General features: G+C 39.6%; 1 protein-coding gene across 8 annotated transcripts in view; it reads right to left on the bottom strand.

Moving 5' to 3' along the window:
- Positions 1-19,347, bottom strand: part of LOC148540598 (microtubule-associated protein tau-like) — a 137,564-nt gene that overhangs the window by 19,292 nt on the left and 98,925 nt on the right. For 7 of the 8 annotated variants that reach the window (XM_088442232.1, XM_088442208.1, XM_088442241.1 and 4 more), the window contains one exon: positions 16,587-16,775. The exons of the other annotated variant lie outside the window; for it this stretch is intronic. In XM_088442232.1, coding sequence (XP_088298358.1) covers positions 16,587-16,775 — 189 coding nt within the window. The remainder of the gene's footprint in view (positions 1-16,586; positions 16,776-19,347) is intronic. 8 annotated transcript variants of the gene reach the window in all.

Raw genomic sequence — 19,347 nt, 5'->3', positions numbered from 1 at the left:
AGATCCCTAGAGCCACACTACAAAGGTCTTCTGCCTATAACAGCCGTCCGTTGTTCCCTTAGAGTAAAGTACACCCACCGGTACTTAGGATGCCACCAGGTCTTAAAACTCAGGACAGTAGGAGCTTATATAATACTTTGGTTGCTGCAGGATAAATGGCTGGAGTAGTATTAACAAGGCAAAAATACAAATAGGTCATAGATGCTGAAAGCACCTACAGGGTAACTGCAGAGCAGTGCTGGTAACATAGAAACATAGGGGCATATTCAATTGGGCGCGAGGTTTAGCAAGGAAAAAACCTTGTGCCCCTCGCACCCAATTTTGGAATACCGCGGATATACACGCTCTCGATACCCGCGGTATCCATTTAAAAAAATATTGGTTGCGGCGTTTTCAGCTCTGAAAACCCTGCCCCGCGTAAAAAAAAAGCAAAACCACTTACCTGCTCTGTGGTCTCTATGACTCCCGATGGCCTCCCCTCTATCTTCTTACAGGAGAGGGGGCTGCTGGGAGTCCTGGGGACTGCTGGGAGGTGCCAGGGGCTGGTGGGAGATGTAGTTCTCCCAGCGCCCATTCCGGGGGGGAGCACACAGACACTGGGGTACAAACACCGGGGGCCACACACACACAACACTCATACACACACTTACAAACACTCACACACTGACATACTCACCCTGCAGCAGAGGACTCTGCTTCCGATGCTGGATACAGAAGAAGGTGCAGAAGACAGCTCTACAGAAGCTTCCAATTGCTTAATTAGTCCTAAGGGGGGGGGGTGCCGCCAGGGTCCCAGAGCAAGTCCCACTGATTTTTTCTAAAAATAACGATTTTAGGAAAAATAACACTTTCTCTGGGGTTGATGAAAAAAAAAACCTCTCGACAGTCAAGAAAGAAAAAATCCTGCACCTAACTGAATTGCAAAAACCCTGCACCTACAGGAAAAACCTTGCAGGTGCGGGATGTTTTGATATTCACGCACCCAATTGACTATGCCCCACAGAATTTGATGGCAGATAAGAACCACTTGGCCCATCTAGTCTGTCCTTATTTATATAAACCCTGGTAATATATAAATATATATATATATATATATATATATATATATATATACAGTATATTGCAAGTAGATGCTAAAGCAGCAAAGGTGGATAATCACTGAACAGCAGAGATAACTTGCAATGATATACAGCAGAGTTGATAAACCCTAAGGAGCAGGATATAAAATCTCGCAGATGGTAATTCAAAATATAAATGTAAAGGCTAAAATATACAATGGCTCATGGGTGTAGAGACAGGGTCCAGGTTCCAATCAACTGGGGATGTCCAGGCACACAGACCAGGCAAGGCACACGCAGGAAAGACACCTCAGGACACAGGAATAAGGATCCAGACCAGAGGCTTACACAGGAGCATAAGCTAAACCGGCATTGGTGTGCAGGGCAGGCTGCCTTTTAAGATGAACCTGCACCAATAGAAGGCAACCAGTGAGACCAGCCCCCCTGATTAATAAATCTGTAAGCTGCCGAGGTGCAAGCAGAGGCGGCGTCCCCTGGTTACCTAGCAACCAGCGGTACCATCCATCATTGTGGCTGGGGACACGCAGCGTCCCGGCTGCCTAGTGACGGCCAGGACCCACGTCCGTAATGAGCCACGACAGCAGCTCATAACATGCATATTGTGCATGCGACGAACAAAGAAATCGGCTTTTGCACACACATACGAATTGATTTCGATCCGATCATTGACAGAACAGACTGTTCGTAAAGTGGGCATTTGTGGGAAGTGAACAAGTGCAAAGAACTCTTCTGTCTTGTGGGAGTGTTGTGGTCGCGTATGCCGGCTTCCAATTAAGAGTAGCGTACGGACAGAAATTGAACACCTGTTTCAGATTGATCTTTTGCACGCAGCACGGGGTGGGAGCAAGTCCAGATACTAATGATGACAGTTGCGGCTGTGAGCATAAAAGCAGTGGGCAGGTTAGGCTGCACACATGCAGATGCACAGATCTATAGTATACATGGGTGAATTTTCGCACTAGCATAAGAAAGAAAGCAGGCTGCCATGGCCCAACAGAAAAGTGTGACAGCAGATGTGTCTAGAATCAGGCCTATATCGAGCAAAGAATAAACAGTTCTGCAGTATTCAATCCTTAAGTGCATAGGAGATGCACCTCGGGTGCAGGGTCTAGAGGTAGTATGCGTCTAAGCTACAGGTCACGCTACTGAAGCTGTGGTGGCTGGGCAGTGAAAGGTGTCGCTGGAATCAGGGTTAATCTGAGGTGATGCCTACACCATGAGCCATGTAGAAAAACTTAGTGACAATACATACTATACTATTTTACAACTATTTATTTTGCTTTCTCTACACCAGGGTTTCCCAAACGCAGTCTTCAAGACATCCTAACAGTCTAGGTTCTAAGGATATCCATACCTGTGCACAGATGGTATAATCAAACTGACTAAGATACTAATTAAGGGCCTGATTCAGCAAGGAATGCAAGTGTCCGCACACACGCACTTGGCCGCTGCGTATATATGCTTATCAATACATACGTACAGCAACCACAGCATAAGATGCAGACGTCCAGCACTACACAATGCCGCCCACTTCCCTTTACTTTTCCAGTTTAAGACACAGGGCCTGATTCAGGTTGGTTCGCAAGGCTGCGTTCTCACGCAGCCAGCCGATGTTTGCATTCTGCGCATGCGAATAAGACGCAGTGCGCATGCGCAAACCGACCACAGCAATCGGGACGCGATCGCAGTGAGCTTGCAGAGTCTTCACACAGGAGTGACAGGAAGTGACTGTTTGAGGGTGGCGACGGGTGGTGGTCAGAGAAACGCAGGTGTGCCTGGGCGTTTAAACGCCATTACAGGGGCGTGCATAATTAAGCCCCTGCGATAGCATACGCTGGCAGAAGTCTAGATGGAGACAGGAAGTTTAGCAGTTTCTGCGGTAGGGTCAGGTCAACCACTACTGTGTGGATGGTTCCAATGTTACTCGATGGTACCTATGTTTTCGCTGACTTGCGGATGCATGTCATGGGAAGTGGGCGGCTTTATACAATGGTGGGCGTCTTGGTATAGTGCTGCGGTTGCTGTGCGATTGCATTCATTAGCATATTTTGGCAGCGAGCGGGGTGCGTGTGAACGCAGCCTTGCGAACCAAACTGAATCAGGCCCACAGTTCATTCCTCTTGTCTCAGCTCTTTTGTCATCTATATATTACTATTTTGTATGTCTATATTTTATGTATGCTCTGCTTTCTCCTGTGTACAGCACTAGGGCACCTAGCAAATCCAACAATAATAGTACTACAATAAATCTTCAACGTCACTGGTAACATATTTTGTGTATGCAGCTATGTGCCTCCAATTTTGACGATGGTAAGCACATTGAAATAAATTATTTGAGTTTCACCTAAATACAATTATCTATATTTATATATGAATGTGTGTGTATGAGCAGTCTTGTGAAAATTGTGCTATGAGGACATAGTAAGCAATCATCTTAGTCCCCAGGAAATACTAAACTTTGGTCATGTGACAAATAACACAGAATAGATTTTACTGTGTCATCTGAGATCTAACATGAAGAAGCTGAGTGTGGGAAACACAAGTATACTCCATGATACAGTAGCTTGCAGAACCATCTTTACCAGCATTAACCTGCAATAATAATTTTCTGTAGAACTTTGTCAATCTCTTATAACAAAAAGGAATCTTGGACTACTCCTTACAGCACTGCTTAAATTCATACATGTTTAACAGCATTTATCTTGTCACAGCATTTATCAGGTCCTGTCACATCAAGTCTATAGGGTCGTGGTCAACACTGCCTTGTTTATTCCAAAACCTTGATTAGTTTCTTTATGGTCTGCTTCAAAACATTGGGATGTTTCAGAGATGTATGCTATGCCGATATCTTCTCATTTTGTGATTATCGGTAAACTGCATATGGCCCTAAGTCGCAATGTGCATGCATCAAGGTACATTAACGCAGTTGCCCATAGCGACTATTTACTCACAATGTGATTGATCTGCCATCCTCTAAGCAAGAAAAATATCTCCAGCGTCTCAGTTCCCTAAGCAATTCTGCAAGGCCATTAGGTTACTCAGAAGACCGATAATGGAAGGATCTGTGATCCATGCTGCGTCTTTCTAAGCAGATGCTTGGATTTGCAAAGCCGCAGATGTGCGTCTCAATACATTCCTTGGCGTCTACGACATCTGCACATTTTCGCATAGCAGCTGCATATGAGATCGCAGCTGTAGTGGCTATATCGAACAACTCCGAATCAGGCCCATTGTCCTTTTGCATGGTCCAATTTCAACCAAGCTTCAATTGACAGAGACATTTTTGTCTAGAATACTCTTGTAAAAAAAGGAGTTCAGGTTGATTCAATGATTGGGAGTCTTCCAGGTCCCATGGTGGCAAAACACCCCAAATCATCACTCTACCACTGTGCTTGATAGCTGGTTTTTGTGGTGGTGACACACTGTATTTGGCTTTTGTCATACATGGTGTTGTGCATTAAGACCAAGAAACTCCATTTGATCTCATCTGGCTTGAGGACATTGTATCATAGGTTTTGTGTTTTGTGCAATTTAAAACTGAAGCTGTAGAGTAGAATCCGAATCCACCCGAATTTTGTGAATCTGGACAGATCTGAGTTGTTGTACTGTACTTCTGAGGAAATCCGGATACATTTTCCCGCAATTCAGAATTCGGATTTTAAATCCATAATTTGGGGTTTTAGTTTGTGTTTGTGTATGGAGAGTGGGAGAATCCCCTAAATACTCCTTCCATTACTGTGCTGATGACTGTAGTTAATTTTGGGTTCTTTTTAATTTATCTGAGCATCAAATAGTCTGACCTTTAGGTACCTTTGCTGAGACGACTCCTGGGAAGATTGGTAACTGTCTTCAATGTTCCATTTGTAAATAATCTGTCTCAATACACCTTAATAGACTTAAAATTGTTTGGAAATTGTGTTATAACCCTTTCCAGAACCATGACAAGCACCAACTACTCACTGCAGATGTCATTTCTTCCTGGCATGACAAACCTCAGTGCTCCAAACTAAAGTACCTACTTCATATAGAGGTGGTAACAACTCATTTGCAGCGTCCGGCTTATATAGCTTCTTTATTGATATGGAAGCATCAGTGAAGCAGAAGAAAAAAAGAGAAAGACTCTTGTTTGGGGGCACTTACTTATTGTGAAATCTGTCAACATTAAAACTTAACATTTATTCTAATCATTCTAAGATAAGGTACGACATACAACAAACAAACATATCATAACAGGGGTGGGTCGCAAATAGGACCCTCCTTCCATGTGATTAAATGCCCTATTGCGATATTAGATAAATCCTATTACCTGGTTTGCCATATACAACAATATCCAAACAGTAAAATTATTACAAATTGCATACCACTTAAGTTATTACTGATGTCAGAGCCTATATAATTAAATTAATATTTGCTACATAGAAGACCAGCAAATACTATGCTCATCACTGTATCTAATAATTCAAACACAGTTGATACAATGAGACATAGAAGGGGAAACGTGCAGTACATGTATCAATGTCATTTATACATGCAACCAATATAAGAACCAACTGGGTTGATCAGCTGATAGTATTATATACTACGGTATCAATTATTCAAATTGACAACAATATAGGAACTAACATTGAGAAAGTTGTCACAGTATACTTAATTGTTATAACATGTGTACAAGTATATAGCGTTGATCAATCAAACTAGGTGATAAACAGGTATTCAATTCTATTTAAGTTCCAAAGTGCTGCTATAGTTTCAGGATATAGATCCTTAGTTACACATGTATGAAAGACAGCCTTTATAATAACAGTATTCACTAGTGTTTCCTCCAATTGTCCTATTAAGGATTATAATCATCTCATAATTCCATATTACCAGTATACAAAAAGAGTACAATTTAAAAGATTCAGTTTACATGTCATTTGTTTCATCAAATTATGGAATAGAGAAAAGTCTCACATTATATAAACTGCATAAGAGAAAGCATATGTACCTAATAGGCAGAGGGAAGTGAGACGAGAACAAGATGATACAATGTTTCAATACCAGTTTAACTTCTACCTCCGTGTACCAAAACTTAGGCTCTGTACATAGCGTTTAAAGTGAGATTTCAATAAAAAGAGGAGAAACCAGTGATACTTAGCTAATTGGTGTTCCCCGTAGTTAATACAAGTTGCTATAGTAGGTTATAGCGTAGTAGAAGGACCCTATGTTGGTCCAGCCTGAAGGGTAGTCTGGTCTCCCGTGTCCCATCTGAAAGGCTCTGCGGGTAGGGGCATACAGGAGGACTAAGTCATACAGCTATGACAGTGGGAATTCCCTCTCACGCTGTTCTCAGGAAAGTGCCCGACTGCTGATGACTAATAGGCAGAGAAAAATTGACGGCTCCGGTGGCGGGGTTTCATACCACAAGTTGCTCGCAGGAAAATGCTCCAGCCTTCAGATAAGCTGCCTATGGAAGTGGAAACCGCGGCTCGTGGTAGAGGGGATAGCTCCTCCACGCTACTGACAGGACAATGCCCAGCCGCTAGTTGCTTCCTGCTAGGTGACGTACGTTTCGCCGTAGATTGGGCTTGTTCACACAACATGAAGTGTGGCTGGGGAATCCCTATTTAAAGGAGCCTCAGCCAATTAATAGCGGTAAGGGACAAAAAGTGGGAATCCCTTCATTATAGATCTAATTAGCTCCAGCTGGGGATTGATCGTTAATAGAAAGACATTAACAGTTAATTAGTTAGAACTCTTAAAATAGCTAGAAAGTATATATAAAAGAATAATTTATATAAAGCTAATTGTACCAAATAGAGTATAAGTAAATTCAGGGAAAAAAATATATACTCTGTGGATACCAGAGAGACAAACCAAGGATATGGCTAAAGGGGAAAATGTCATATCTCCTAAACTTTAGATGGCTATCATTATCTATATAGGACATATAGGGCCAAATGTAATAGGGTGAGAGTTTAGAAAAGTGAGAGTTTCTGACACTTTTTAAACTTTGCTAATGTAATAGAGACCAAAAACAAAGTAACAGAGCGAACTTGCATGTTTTTTTAGATTTAAAAAACACTCACGATTTAAAATCTCACTTTACTGCTAAACTCTCACATTTTCTAAACTCTCACCCTATTACATTTGGCCCATAGTGTGCTATATTTAAAGGTGTATACACTGGTAGCCAGCATCACTATGTCCTATTAGCAAGAGGTTCTGTATAATTTGTCAACACCAATTCATGCCTATCAGGGTATATAAATGGTCAGAAATTCATTACAGATGTTAAAGATTAGAAAAAAATTATTGTATTAGAAAAATATTCGTTTCAAAAATAGAGACATTATTATCATTATCAAAATATGTAGAGCTGATAGAATCTAAACATATTGTCAACCAATTGTAATATATAAAGGGGGAAGAGAATCAAAGGGTGAGGAGGATATGTTAGTTCAGATGAAAGGACTGTAGTTGACAAATTCATTCAATCCGCCTGGTGCTAGTGCTCCTAATCTAAAAGTCCAGAAGCTCTCTCGTTTTAATAGCTCTTTGGTAAGGTCACCTCCTCTAATCCCCAGATGGATTTCTTCCAAGCCAAAAGCTTTCAAATTCTTTAGATCCCCTTTATGTTGGTAGAAAAAGTGTTTTGCAACTACAGTAAGTTGTTTATATTTTGCAAGGTCCGAGGAAGCGTTTCTCACTTTTCCCAAATGTTCTAAGATACGTTCCTTGAGCATCCGAGTCGTCATACCCACATATTTAGTATTACAGTTGCAGGTTATACAATAAATGACTCCCCTAGTCCTGCAATTGATGTAGTTGTTAATTTTCATAATTTGTCCATACTTGTTCAGAACCTCCTTTTTCTTAATCATGTACAGACAGGCCTTGCACGAACTACATGGAAATGAGCCCATCACTGTCGGAGGTCTCGGAGGGCTACGTCTATAATGACTCTGGGTTAACTGATCTCTTAAATTTGGGGATCTTCTCCAACTAAAGGAAACTCTGTCACCTACATATTTCGTAAGATCTTTATCCAGTTGTAGGATATGCCAGTGTCTCTGGATGATATCTTTAATATACTTCCATTCATGGCAGAAGTTTCCTACAAATCTGATATTTTCTTCCTCATCGTCATGTTTTTTACAAGATGTGTCAAAGATGAGCAATTCCTTATCAGTCTTTAAAATTGATGTTTTAGCTCTCTTGATACATTTATGGCTGTAACCTCTTTGTCTTAATCTTGTAGTTAATGCCATACATTGATCTTTAAAGGTATCTGGATTAGAACAATTGCGTCGTAGACGTAAATACTCTCCTTTTGGAATGTTCTCCATTGTCGGGGGAAAGTGTGAGCTCGTTTGATGGAGTAAACTGTTGGTAGCAGTGCTCTTCCGATATAGGTCAGTTTCTAGTAGTCCCATGGGATTTTTATAAATTTTCAAGTCCAAAAAAGATATTGCATAATCACTGATGTTATGTGTTAGCTTCAAATTGAACTCATTATTATTCAGATCTTGAATAAATTCCATTAGGAGATCAGATGTCCCGTCCCAAATCATCAGGATGTCGTCTATATACCTGTACCACATGTTCACATGTTTGGTAAATTTATCGTTCCCATCATGGAAGATACATTCGCGCTCCCACCAGCCTAGATATAGATTAGCGTAGGTCGGAGCGCAGGCCGATCCCATTGCCGTACCGCGTGTTTGTACAAAGAATTTATCATCAAAGGTGAAGAAATTATAATTAAGGACAAAATGTAGAAGTTGTAATATGAAGTCATGGAATTCGCTGTGGCCTTTCATATTCAGAAAATACTGTACTGACCGTATACCCAGAGTATGGTCAATACTGGTGTATAGTGCCTCCACATCCAAGCTCACTAGGAGCTGGCCTTCATCCAATCTCACGTCATGTAACTTCTTTAGTATGTCGGACGTATCTCTTATGTAGGAGGGAAGTGTCAATACAAAATGTCTTAAATGTAGGTCAATAAATCTGCTAGCCCCTTCTGATAGGCTACCAATGCCGGATACAATTGGACGACCTGGCGGGTTAGTAGCGTTTTTATGCACTTTAGGCAATAAATAAAAGGTTGCTATTCTTGGGTGTTCTGTCCATAAGTAGTCATATTCCCTACTAGTAATCGTATTTTCATTTTTAGCTTTATCAATTACTTTTTTATAGATATCCTTAAATATTTCCAAAGGATTTAGGAGAATCTGTTGATAGCAGTTTTCATCTAGCAATTGTCTGTAAGCTTCTTGGGTATATGCATCTTTGGACCAGATAACAATATTGCCCCCTTTATCTGAGGGCTTGATGACTACGTCTTGCCACCCTCCAATGTTTTTCAGAGCTTTTCTTTCCATCCTGGTCAGGTTGTCTTTTTTATAATAGCGTTGTCTGTTGTTATGCAAAACATCTATATCCTTTGATACTAGGTTAGAAAGAATCTTTACCTCCGGACAGATAGATTCAGATGGAAAAAAATATGATTTTTTTCTTGCATTGTGGTCTACGATATGATGTACTGCCTAATCCTTCCGATTCCTCCTGTAGTTCTTCCAAAGTCCTTAATGCATCCAATTCCACTTCAGTCATCTTTCCCGAATTTGAGTGTTGAGCTTGATTAGATGCAAAAAAAAATTTTAAAAGTAATTTTCGACTGAAGAGTTTAAGGTCCTTCTCCCACTGGAAATGGTTAAACTCCCTCGTGAGTGAGAAGGAGAGTCCTTTGCTTAAGATGTCAATTTCAGTAGTTGTTACTTGGTGACTTGAAAGGTTAATAATTCTCATTTCGTTGGTCATTTCTTCTGATTGCAGGTCAGATACCTGCCGGGAGATGGGAAGGTATCTGACCCGCAATCAGAAGAAAAGACCAACGAAATGAGAATTATTAACCTTTCAAGTCACCAATTAACAACTACTGAAATTGACGTCTTAAGGAAAGGACTCTCCTTCTCACTCACGAGGGAGTTTAACCGTTTCCAGTGGGAGAAGGACCTTAAACTCTTCAGTCGAAAATTACTTGTAAAAAATTTTTTTGCATCTAATCAAGCTCAACACTCAAATTTGGGAAAGATGACTGAAGTGGAATTGGATGCATTAAGGACTTTGGAAGAACTACAGGAGGAATCTGAAGGATTAGGCAGTACATCATATCGTAGACCACAATGCAAGAAAAAATCGTATTTTTTCCATCTGAACCTATCTGTCCGGAGGTAAAGATTTTTTCTAACCTAGTATCAAAGGATCTACATGTTTTGCATAACAACAGTCGACGCTATTATAAAAAAGACAACCTGACCAGGATGGAAAGAAAAGCTCTGAAAAACATTGGAGGGTGGCAAGACGTAGTCATCAAGCCCTCAGATAAAGGGGGCAATATTGTTATCTGGTCCAAAGATGCATATACCCAAGAAGCTTACAGAAATTGCTAGATGAAAACTGCTATCAACAGATTCTCCTAAATCCTTTGGAAATATTTAAGGATATCTATAAAAAAGTAATTGATAAAGCTAAAAATGAAAATACGATTACTAGTAGGGAATATGACTACTTATGGACAGAACACCCAAGAATAGCAACCTTTTATTTATTGCCTAAAGTGCATAAAAACGCTACTAACCCGCCAGGTCGTCCAATTGTATCCGGCATTGGTAGCCTATCAGAAGGGGCTAGCAGATTTATTGACCTACATTTAAGACATTTTGTATTGACACTTCCCTCCTACAGAAGAGATACGTCCGACATACTAAAGAAGTTACATGACGTGAGATTGGATGAAGGCCAGCTCCTAGTGAGCTTGGATGTGGAGGCACTATACACCAGTATTGACCATACTCTGGGTATACGGTCAGTACAGTATTTTCTCAATATGAAAGGCCACAGCGAATTCCATGACTTCATATTACAACTTCTACATTTTGTCCTTAATTATAATTTCTTCACCTTTGATGATAAATTCTTTGTACAAACACGCAGTACGGCAATGGGATTGGCCTGCGCTCCGACCTACGCTAATCTATATCTAGGCTGGTGGGAGCGCGAATGTATCTTCCATGATGGGAACGATAAATTTACCAAACATGTGAACATGTGGTACAGGTATATAGACGACATCCTGATGATTTGGGATGGGACATCTGATCTCCTAATGGAATTTATTCAAGATCTGAATAATAATGAGCTCAATTTTAAGCTAACACATAACATCAGTGATTATGCAATATCTTTTTTGGACTTGAAAATTTATAAAAATCCCATGGGACTACTAGAAACTGACCTATATCGGAAGAGCACTGCTACTGCACTGTTTACTCCATCAAACGAGCTCACACTTTCCCCCGACAGTGGAGAACATTCCAAAAGGAGAGTATTTACGTCTACGACGCAATTGTTCTAATCCAGATACCTTTAAAGATCAATGTATGGCATTAACTACAAGATTAAGACAAAGAGGTTACAGCCATAAATGTATCAAGAGAGCTAAAACATCAATTTTAAAGACTGATAGGGAATCGCTCATCTTTGACACATCTTGTAAAAAACATGACGATGAGGAAGAAAATATCAGATTTGTAGGAAACTTCTGCCATGAATGGAAGTATATTAAAGATATCATCCAGAGACACTGGCATATCCTACAACTGGATAAAGATCTTACGAAATATGTAGGTGACAGAGTTTCCTTTAGTTGGAGAAGATCCCCAAATTTAAGAGATCAGTTAACCCAGAGTCATTATAGATGTAGCCCTCCGAGACCTCCGACAGTGATGGGCTCATTTCCATGTGGTTCGTGCAAGGCCTATCTGTACATGATTAAGAAAAAGGAGGTTCTGGACAAGTATGGACAAATTATGAAAATTAACAACTACATCAATTGCAGGACTAGGGGAGTCATTTATTGTATAAACTGCAACTGTAATACTAAATATGTGGGTATGACGACTCGGATGCTCAAGGAACGTATCTTAGAACATGTGGGAAATGTGAGAAACGCTTCCTCGGACCTTGCAAAATATAAACAACTTACTGTAGTTGCAAAACACTTTTTCTACCAACATAAAGGGGATCTAAAGAATTTGAAAGCTTTTGGCTTGGAAGAAATCCGTCTGGGGATTAGAGGAGGTGACCTTACCAAAGAGCTATTAAAACGAGAGAGCTTCTGGACTTTTAGATGAGGAGCACTAGCACCAGGCGGATTGAATGAATTTGTCAACTACAGTTCTTTCATCTGAGCTAACATATCCTCCTCACCCTTTGATTCTCTTCCCCCTTTATATATTACAATTGGTTGACAATATGTTTAGATTCTATCAGCTCTACATATTTTGATAATGATAATAATGTCTCTATTTTTGAAACGAATATTTTTCTAATACAATAATTTTTTTCTAATCTTTAACATCTGTAATGAATTTCTGACCATTTATATACCTTGATAGGCATGAATTGGTGTTGACAAATTATACAGAACCTCTTGCTAATAGGACATAGTGATGCTGGCTACCAGTGTATACACCTTTAAATATAGCACACTATGGGCCAAATGTAATAGGGTAAGAGTTTAGAAAAGTGAGAGTTTCTGACACTTTTTAAACTTTGCTAATGTAATAGAGACCAAAAACAAAGTAACAGAGCGAACTTGCATGTTTTTTTAGACTTAAAAAACTCTCACGATTTAAAATCTCATTCAGATGTTTTCCCATTTTGAAGATAAAACTCAACCAATGTGAGAGTTTACTGCTAAACTCTCACATTTTCTAAACTCACACCCTATTACATTTGGCCCCATATGTCCTATATAGATAATGATAGCCATCTAAAGTTTAGGAGATATGACATTTTCCCCTTTAGCCATATCCCTGGTTTGTCTCTCTGGTATCCACAGTTTATATATTTTTTGCCTGGATTTACTTATACTCTATTTGGTACAATTAGCTTTATATAAATTATTTATACTTTCTAGCTATTTTAAGAGTTCTAACTAATTAACTGTTAATGTCTTTCTATTAACGATCAATCCCCAGCTGGAGCTAATTAGATCTATAATGAAGGGATTCCCACTTCTTTGTCCCTTATCGCTATTTATTGGCTGAGGCTCCTTTAAATAGGGATTCCCCAGCCACACTTCATGTTGTGTGAACAAGCCCAATCTACGGCGAAACGTACGTCACCTAGCAGGAAGCAACTAGCGGCTGGGCATTGTCCTGTCAGTAGCGTGGAGGAGCTATCCCCTCTACCACGAGCCGTGGTTTCCACTTCAATAGGCAGCTTATCTGAAGGCTGGAGCATTTTCCTGAGAACAGCGTGAGAGGGAATTCCCTCTGTCATAGCTGTATGACTTAGTCCTCTTGTATGCCCCTACCCGCAGAGCCTTTCAGATGGGACACGGGAGACCAGACTACCGTTCAGGCTGGACCAACATAGGGTCCTTCTACTACGCTATCACCTACTATAGCAACTTGTATTAACTACGGGGAACACCAATTAGCTAAGTATCACTGGTTTTTCCTCTTTTTTTTGAAATCTCACTTTAAACGCTATGTACAGAGCCTAAGTTTTGGTACACGGAGGTAGAAGTTAAACTGGTATTGAAACATTGTATCATCTTGTTCTCGTCTCACTTCCCTCTGCCTATTAGGTACATATGCTTTCTCTTATGCAGTTTATATAATGTGAGACTTTTCTCTATTCCATAATTTGATGAAACAAATGACATGTAAACTGAATCTTTTAAATTGTACTCTTTTTGTATACTGGTAATATGGAATTATGAGATGATTATAATCCTTAATAGGACAATTGGAGGAAACACTAGTGAATACTGTTATTATAAAGGCTGTCTTTCATACATGTGTAACTAAGGATCTATATCCTGAAACTATAGCAGCACTTTGGAACTTAAATAGAATTGAATACCTGTTTATCACCTAGTTTAATTGATCAACGCTATATACTTGTACACATGTTATAACAATTAAGTATACTGTGACAACTTTCTCAATGTTAGTTGTTCCTATATTGTTGTCAATTTGAATAATTGATACCGTAGTATATAATACTATCAGCTGATCAACCCAGTTGGTTCTTATATTGGTTGCATGTATAAATGACATTGATAGATGTACTGCACGTTTCCCCTTCTATGTCTCATTGTATCAACTGTGTTTGAATTATTAGATACAGTGATGAGCATAGTATTTGCTGGTCTTCTATTTAGCATATATTAATTTAATTATATAGGCTCTGACATCAGTAATAACTTTAGTGGTATGCAATTTGGCATCATTTTACTGTTTGGATATTGTTGTATATGGCAAACCAGGTAATAGGATTTATCTAATATCGCAATAGGGCATTTAATCACATGGAAGGAGGGTCCTATTTGCGACCCACCCCTGTTATGATATGTTTGTTTGTTGTATGTCGTACCTTATCTTAGAATGATTAGAATAAATGTTAAGTTTTAATGTTGACAGATTTCACAATAAGTAAGTGCCCCCAAATAAGAGTCTTTCTCTTTTTTTCTTCTGCTTCACTGATGCATGATTCTTTGACTCAGGGGAGCACCGCCAACAAATGCACCGTTTGTCATTTGTGATACAAACTCAATTTTTCTATGTTGGTTTATGATATAGTACTATTCATTAATCTAAATCCTGTGCAGCTCCTGTGCAGCTCTCACCCTTTTCTCCTCTTATTGATATGGAAGCAGTAATACTACACTTCATCACACAGCCCACCAAGTACCTCTGCAATGAGCCTGGACCATATGCAATATGTAGCACTTATTCTTATGTATCAATGCCTATTTCCCTATATATTGTAAGCTAGCGAGCAGGACCCTCTGACCTATTTGTCTTTCTGTTTTTACCCAGTCTTGTTTTATTGCTGTTTGTTCCCAATTGTAAAGCGAAACGTAATTTGCTGGTATATAAATAACTGTTAATAGATAAAACAATGTACTGATATATAAAATAACCTACGTGAAAGAGAGTATACTTTCTTTTTCATATGACTTTATACATGTCTATAAAATGTTGTTTTTGGGCTGAAGTATGTTCACTACTTTTTACATTTTGTTTTGGGAAAGGCATTTTCAAATTTAATTGTAATGTTCTTCTAGTATATTATACAGAATGATCAGTTGTCAGTTACAAAGTGTGTGTATATAAAGCTCATTGAGGGGTTAGAGGAAAGCGTTGTACACAAGCGGTGTGTTATCTGCCCTCCCACAGAGTCCTGCACGGACAACAGAGTTCCAGCAACTTTTTTTTTTCTTAAAGGAACCAAACACTGTCATAGTGTTCATTGGATGTCATACTTGCAATACTTGTCTGCTCAGGAGTTCTATATGGTGCCCAAATAAGCTTTGATCAAGCTGTTTAACACAAGCAGAACAATATACATTGTATGTTACTAAACTACATTATCCAGTTGTTTGGAAGTTGCGCTGAAAAGGTTTTACAGCAGTGCACGCAGGAATGTATGCAGGGGCGCCGAGAGGGGGGGGAGCGGGTACAGTTTACCCGGGCCCAGGCTTCCAGAGGGGCCCGGCAGGGGCCCGGGTCTGGGGCCGCCTCCCCTCACTTCCTCCCTCTGCAGCAGCCCAGCACACAGCGTGTGCTGGGCTGCAGTGGGAGATTGCTTGCGGCTGCTAAGCAGCAGCCACAGCAATCTCCTATGCCTGAAGGGGGGAGCGACCACATTGATCGCGCCCCCCACTGGCTTTGCGCCGGGCTGAGGGGCTCGCGGCGCTGCAAAACAACATTTTTTTCAAGGGGGCGTGGCCACGCCTTCTACAATTAGGCCACGCCCCCTCTTTACCGGGGCCCCGCGTGGCTCTCTACGCCCCTGAATGTATGTACTTTAAGGTCAAACAATGTCCTCCCACACACATAGCTATAGAGGCTCACACAGCTTAACCACCATGCTGGATCAAATAGCCATGGCAATCTTTTTTAAGCCTACTTACAGTACAATGGTTAGTCAATCTGATTGCACCATATGTTGTTAACCTCATAAACCTATTTAAAAACATCTTTGGAAAGCAATTAACTAACACTGTAATGTTTTCAGAAGCTAGAAAATATTTGCAGAGTGTTTCTTATTGTTGAGTACTCTGATAACATTTTGTAACTGATTTACTGTTGGTAGCAGACGCTATTATCTTTGGAACATTTCTTCTGCAGTCATAATGGTTTCTCACTTTCTAATATAAAGCAAACAGTATGTAGCTCTATTATAACCAATTACCTTCTAGTGTTATCGCATGTGACTATAGAGCAAGAACCCTGTGAACACTTTATTTTTATAAAAACATATTTTAAATGTAATTTGGAAAAATGTTTTGAACTGTGACACTGATTTTATATTTACATTTATATTTAAAAAAGCGAAATATTTAATTTGGCAGTACAATGGTCTCTGAACTTGGATAGACACTAATATATTCCAAAGGTTTACATGAATCCAATACACTCACACTGGTTCCTGCCCTTACCTTAGACCGCGTGGAGGTGCCCAGCGTGTGATACATGGCAGGGGACGTTCGGCGAGTAAGGTTCTGCGCTGGAGGTACTGTCGGACTGGAAGTTTTGTTGTGGGAAATTGTGCTAGCAGAGGGGGATCGTTTGGGGATTGTGGAAGTTCTGCTTGTCAGGTGTTTGGCAAGGGGTGGAGCTGATGATATCTTCCAAACGTAAAGTAAAAGTAAAATAAATGTTGAAAATGAAAAGTAAACATAAATCAAAGGGTTTTTATGAATTATGATATACTAGATCAACAATCAAAAGTGCAATCTTAAATGTCCTAAACTATGATCCTAAAATGGACAAAACACTCATATTACAGAGCAAGTACTAAACCTGCTGTATTACTTAAAGGAGATTGAACTGCAAAATTTTGATTGGAATATGGTCAAGTAAAATCCAGTCCCAAAATACTTACTATGGGTCTGACATTCAGACCCTGAAATCATGCATGCACTAATTGCTATGCAGCTCATTACTGAATACTCGGCAAAGGCACAGGGGGAATGTTATAACCTTGCTGTATGTAATGGAGTAAAAATCCCCAGAAAGCCACTATTATAAAAGTATCACAGTGAATCAATACAAGATTTGCATTAATATCGTTTAAATCTCTGGGTATTGTATCAAGTGATTTGGAGGACAAACTCGCCGGAAAATCACAGTATCTTGCAAGCTGCTATAAAGTGAGCAGAGTTTTGTGGAGTCGGGTAGGGGGAATGTAATAGCTGCCAATTTTGAGTTTCCCAGGGAGTTTCAAGTCGCTGTATGTAGTATAATAAGACTAGAGGCAGTCGCCAGAAATCCATCAGAATCTCTACTGGCTACAAGTCACTATCCCGATTTATTCAATGTCAAACACACAAGTTGTCAGATGTAATAGCCTGCGACTTGTAAATTCACTGGAAAATCGCCAGAAAAACTTGAAGACTAAAAGAGGTTCCTCTGGCTAGTGAGGTTGCTGACATTGCATGCATTTTATGCTATCTGTCAAGGCAGAACATAATAAAGAACCACATAAAACATGTGCATTATATATTATTATTGCCACTACTTAATACTAAATTAAGAGGGGGGGGAGGGGAGGGGAGGGGGGGGGAGGGGGGGGGGGATTTTAGGGGAGGTTGGTGTGTGTTATGTGTGTGGGGGGCAGGGGGGGTGTGGAGGTTGGTGTGTTATGTGTGGGGAGGGGGCTGCTGGCTGTATTTGTGTTAAAGAGATAAGTGTGTCTGTGTAGGCTGTCAGTGTGTGCATGTATATATGTCAGTGTACTGTATATGTCAGTGTGTGCATGTATATATATGTCAGTGTACTGTATATGTCAGTGTGTGCATGTATATATATGCCAGTGTACTGTATATGTCAGTGTGTGCATGTATATATGTGTCAGTGTACTGTATGTCAGTGTGTGCATGTATATATGTGTCAGTGTACTGTATATGTCAGTGTGTGCATGTGTATATATGTTTCAGTGTACTGTATATGTCAGTGTGTGCATGTATATATGTGTCAGTGTACTGTATGTCAGTGTGTGCATGTATATGTGTGTCAGTGTACTGTATATGTCAGTGTGTGCATGTGTATATATGTTTCAGTGTACTGTATATGTCAGTGTGTGCATGTATATATATGTCAGTGTGTGCATGTATATATATGTCAGTGTACTGTATATGTCAATGTGTGCATGTAAATATATATGTCAGTGTACTGTATATGTCAGTGTGTGCATGTATATATGTCAGTGTACTGTATATGTCAATGTGTGCATGTAAATATATATGTCAGTGTACTGTATATGTCAGTGCGTGCATGTGTATATATGTCAGTGTGTGCATGTATATATATGTCAGTGTACTGTATATGTCAGTGTGTGCATGTGTATATATGTGTCAGTGTACTGTATATGTCAGTGTGTGCATGTATATATGTGTCAGTGTACTGTATATGTCAGTGTGTGCATGTATATATATGTCAGTGTACTGTATATGTCAGTGTGTGCATGTATATATGTGTCAGTGTACTGTATATGTCAGTGTGTGCATGTGTATATGTCAGTGTGTGCATGTATATATGTGTCAGTGTACTGTATATGTGAGTGTGTGCATGTATATATGTGTCAGTGTACTGTATATGTGAGTGTGTGCATGTGTATATATGTCAGTGTACTGTATATGTCAGTGTGTCAGTGTACTGTATATGTGTCAGTGTACTGTATGTCAGTGTACTGTATATGTCAGTGTGTGCATGTATATATGTGTCAGTGTACTGTATATGTCAGTGTGTGCATGTATATATGTGTCAGTGTACTGTATATGTCAGTGTACTGTATATGTGTCAGTGTACTGTATGTCAGTGTGTGTATGTATATATGTGTCAGTGTACTGTATATGTCAGTGTGTGCATGTATATATGTGTCAGTGTACTGTATATGTCAGTGTGTGCATGTATATATATATATATATGTCAGTGTACTGTATATGTCAGTGTACTGTATATGTGTCAGTGTACTGTATATGTCAGTGTGTGTATGTATATATGTGTCAGTGAACTGTATATGTCAGTGTGCATGTCTATATGTGTCAGTGTGTGTATGTGTATATGTCAGAGTGTGTATGTGTCAGTGTGTATATATATATATATATATATATATATGTCAGTGTGTATGTGTCAGTGTGTGTATGTGTATATGTCAGTGTATATATATATATGTGTCTGTGTGTATGTGTATATATA

The sequence above is a fragment of the Taudactylus pleione genome, unplaced genomic scaffold (assembly GCF_031769625.1).
Source record: "Taudactylus pleione unplaced genomic scaffold, aTauple2 ptg000018l, whole genome shotgun sequence".
NCBI lineage: Eukaryota > Metazoa > Chordata > Amphibia > Anura > Myobatrachidae > Taudactylus > Taudactylus pleione.
This window is presented reverse-complemented; position numbering and strand designations above follow the sequence as displayed.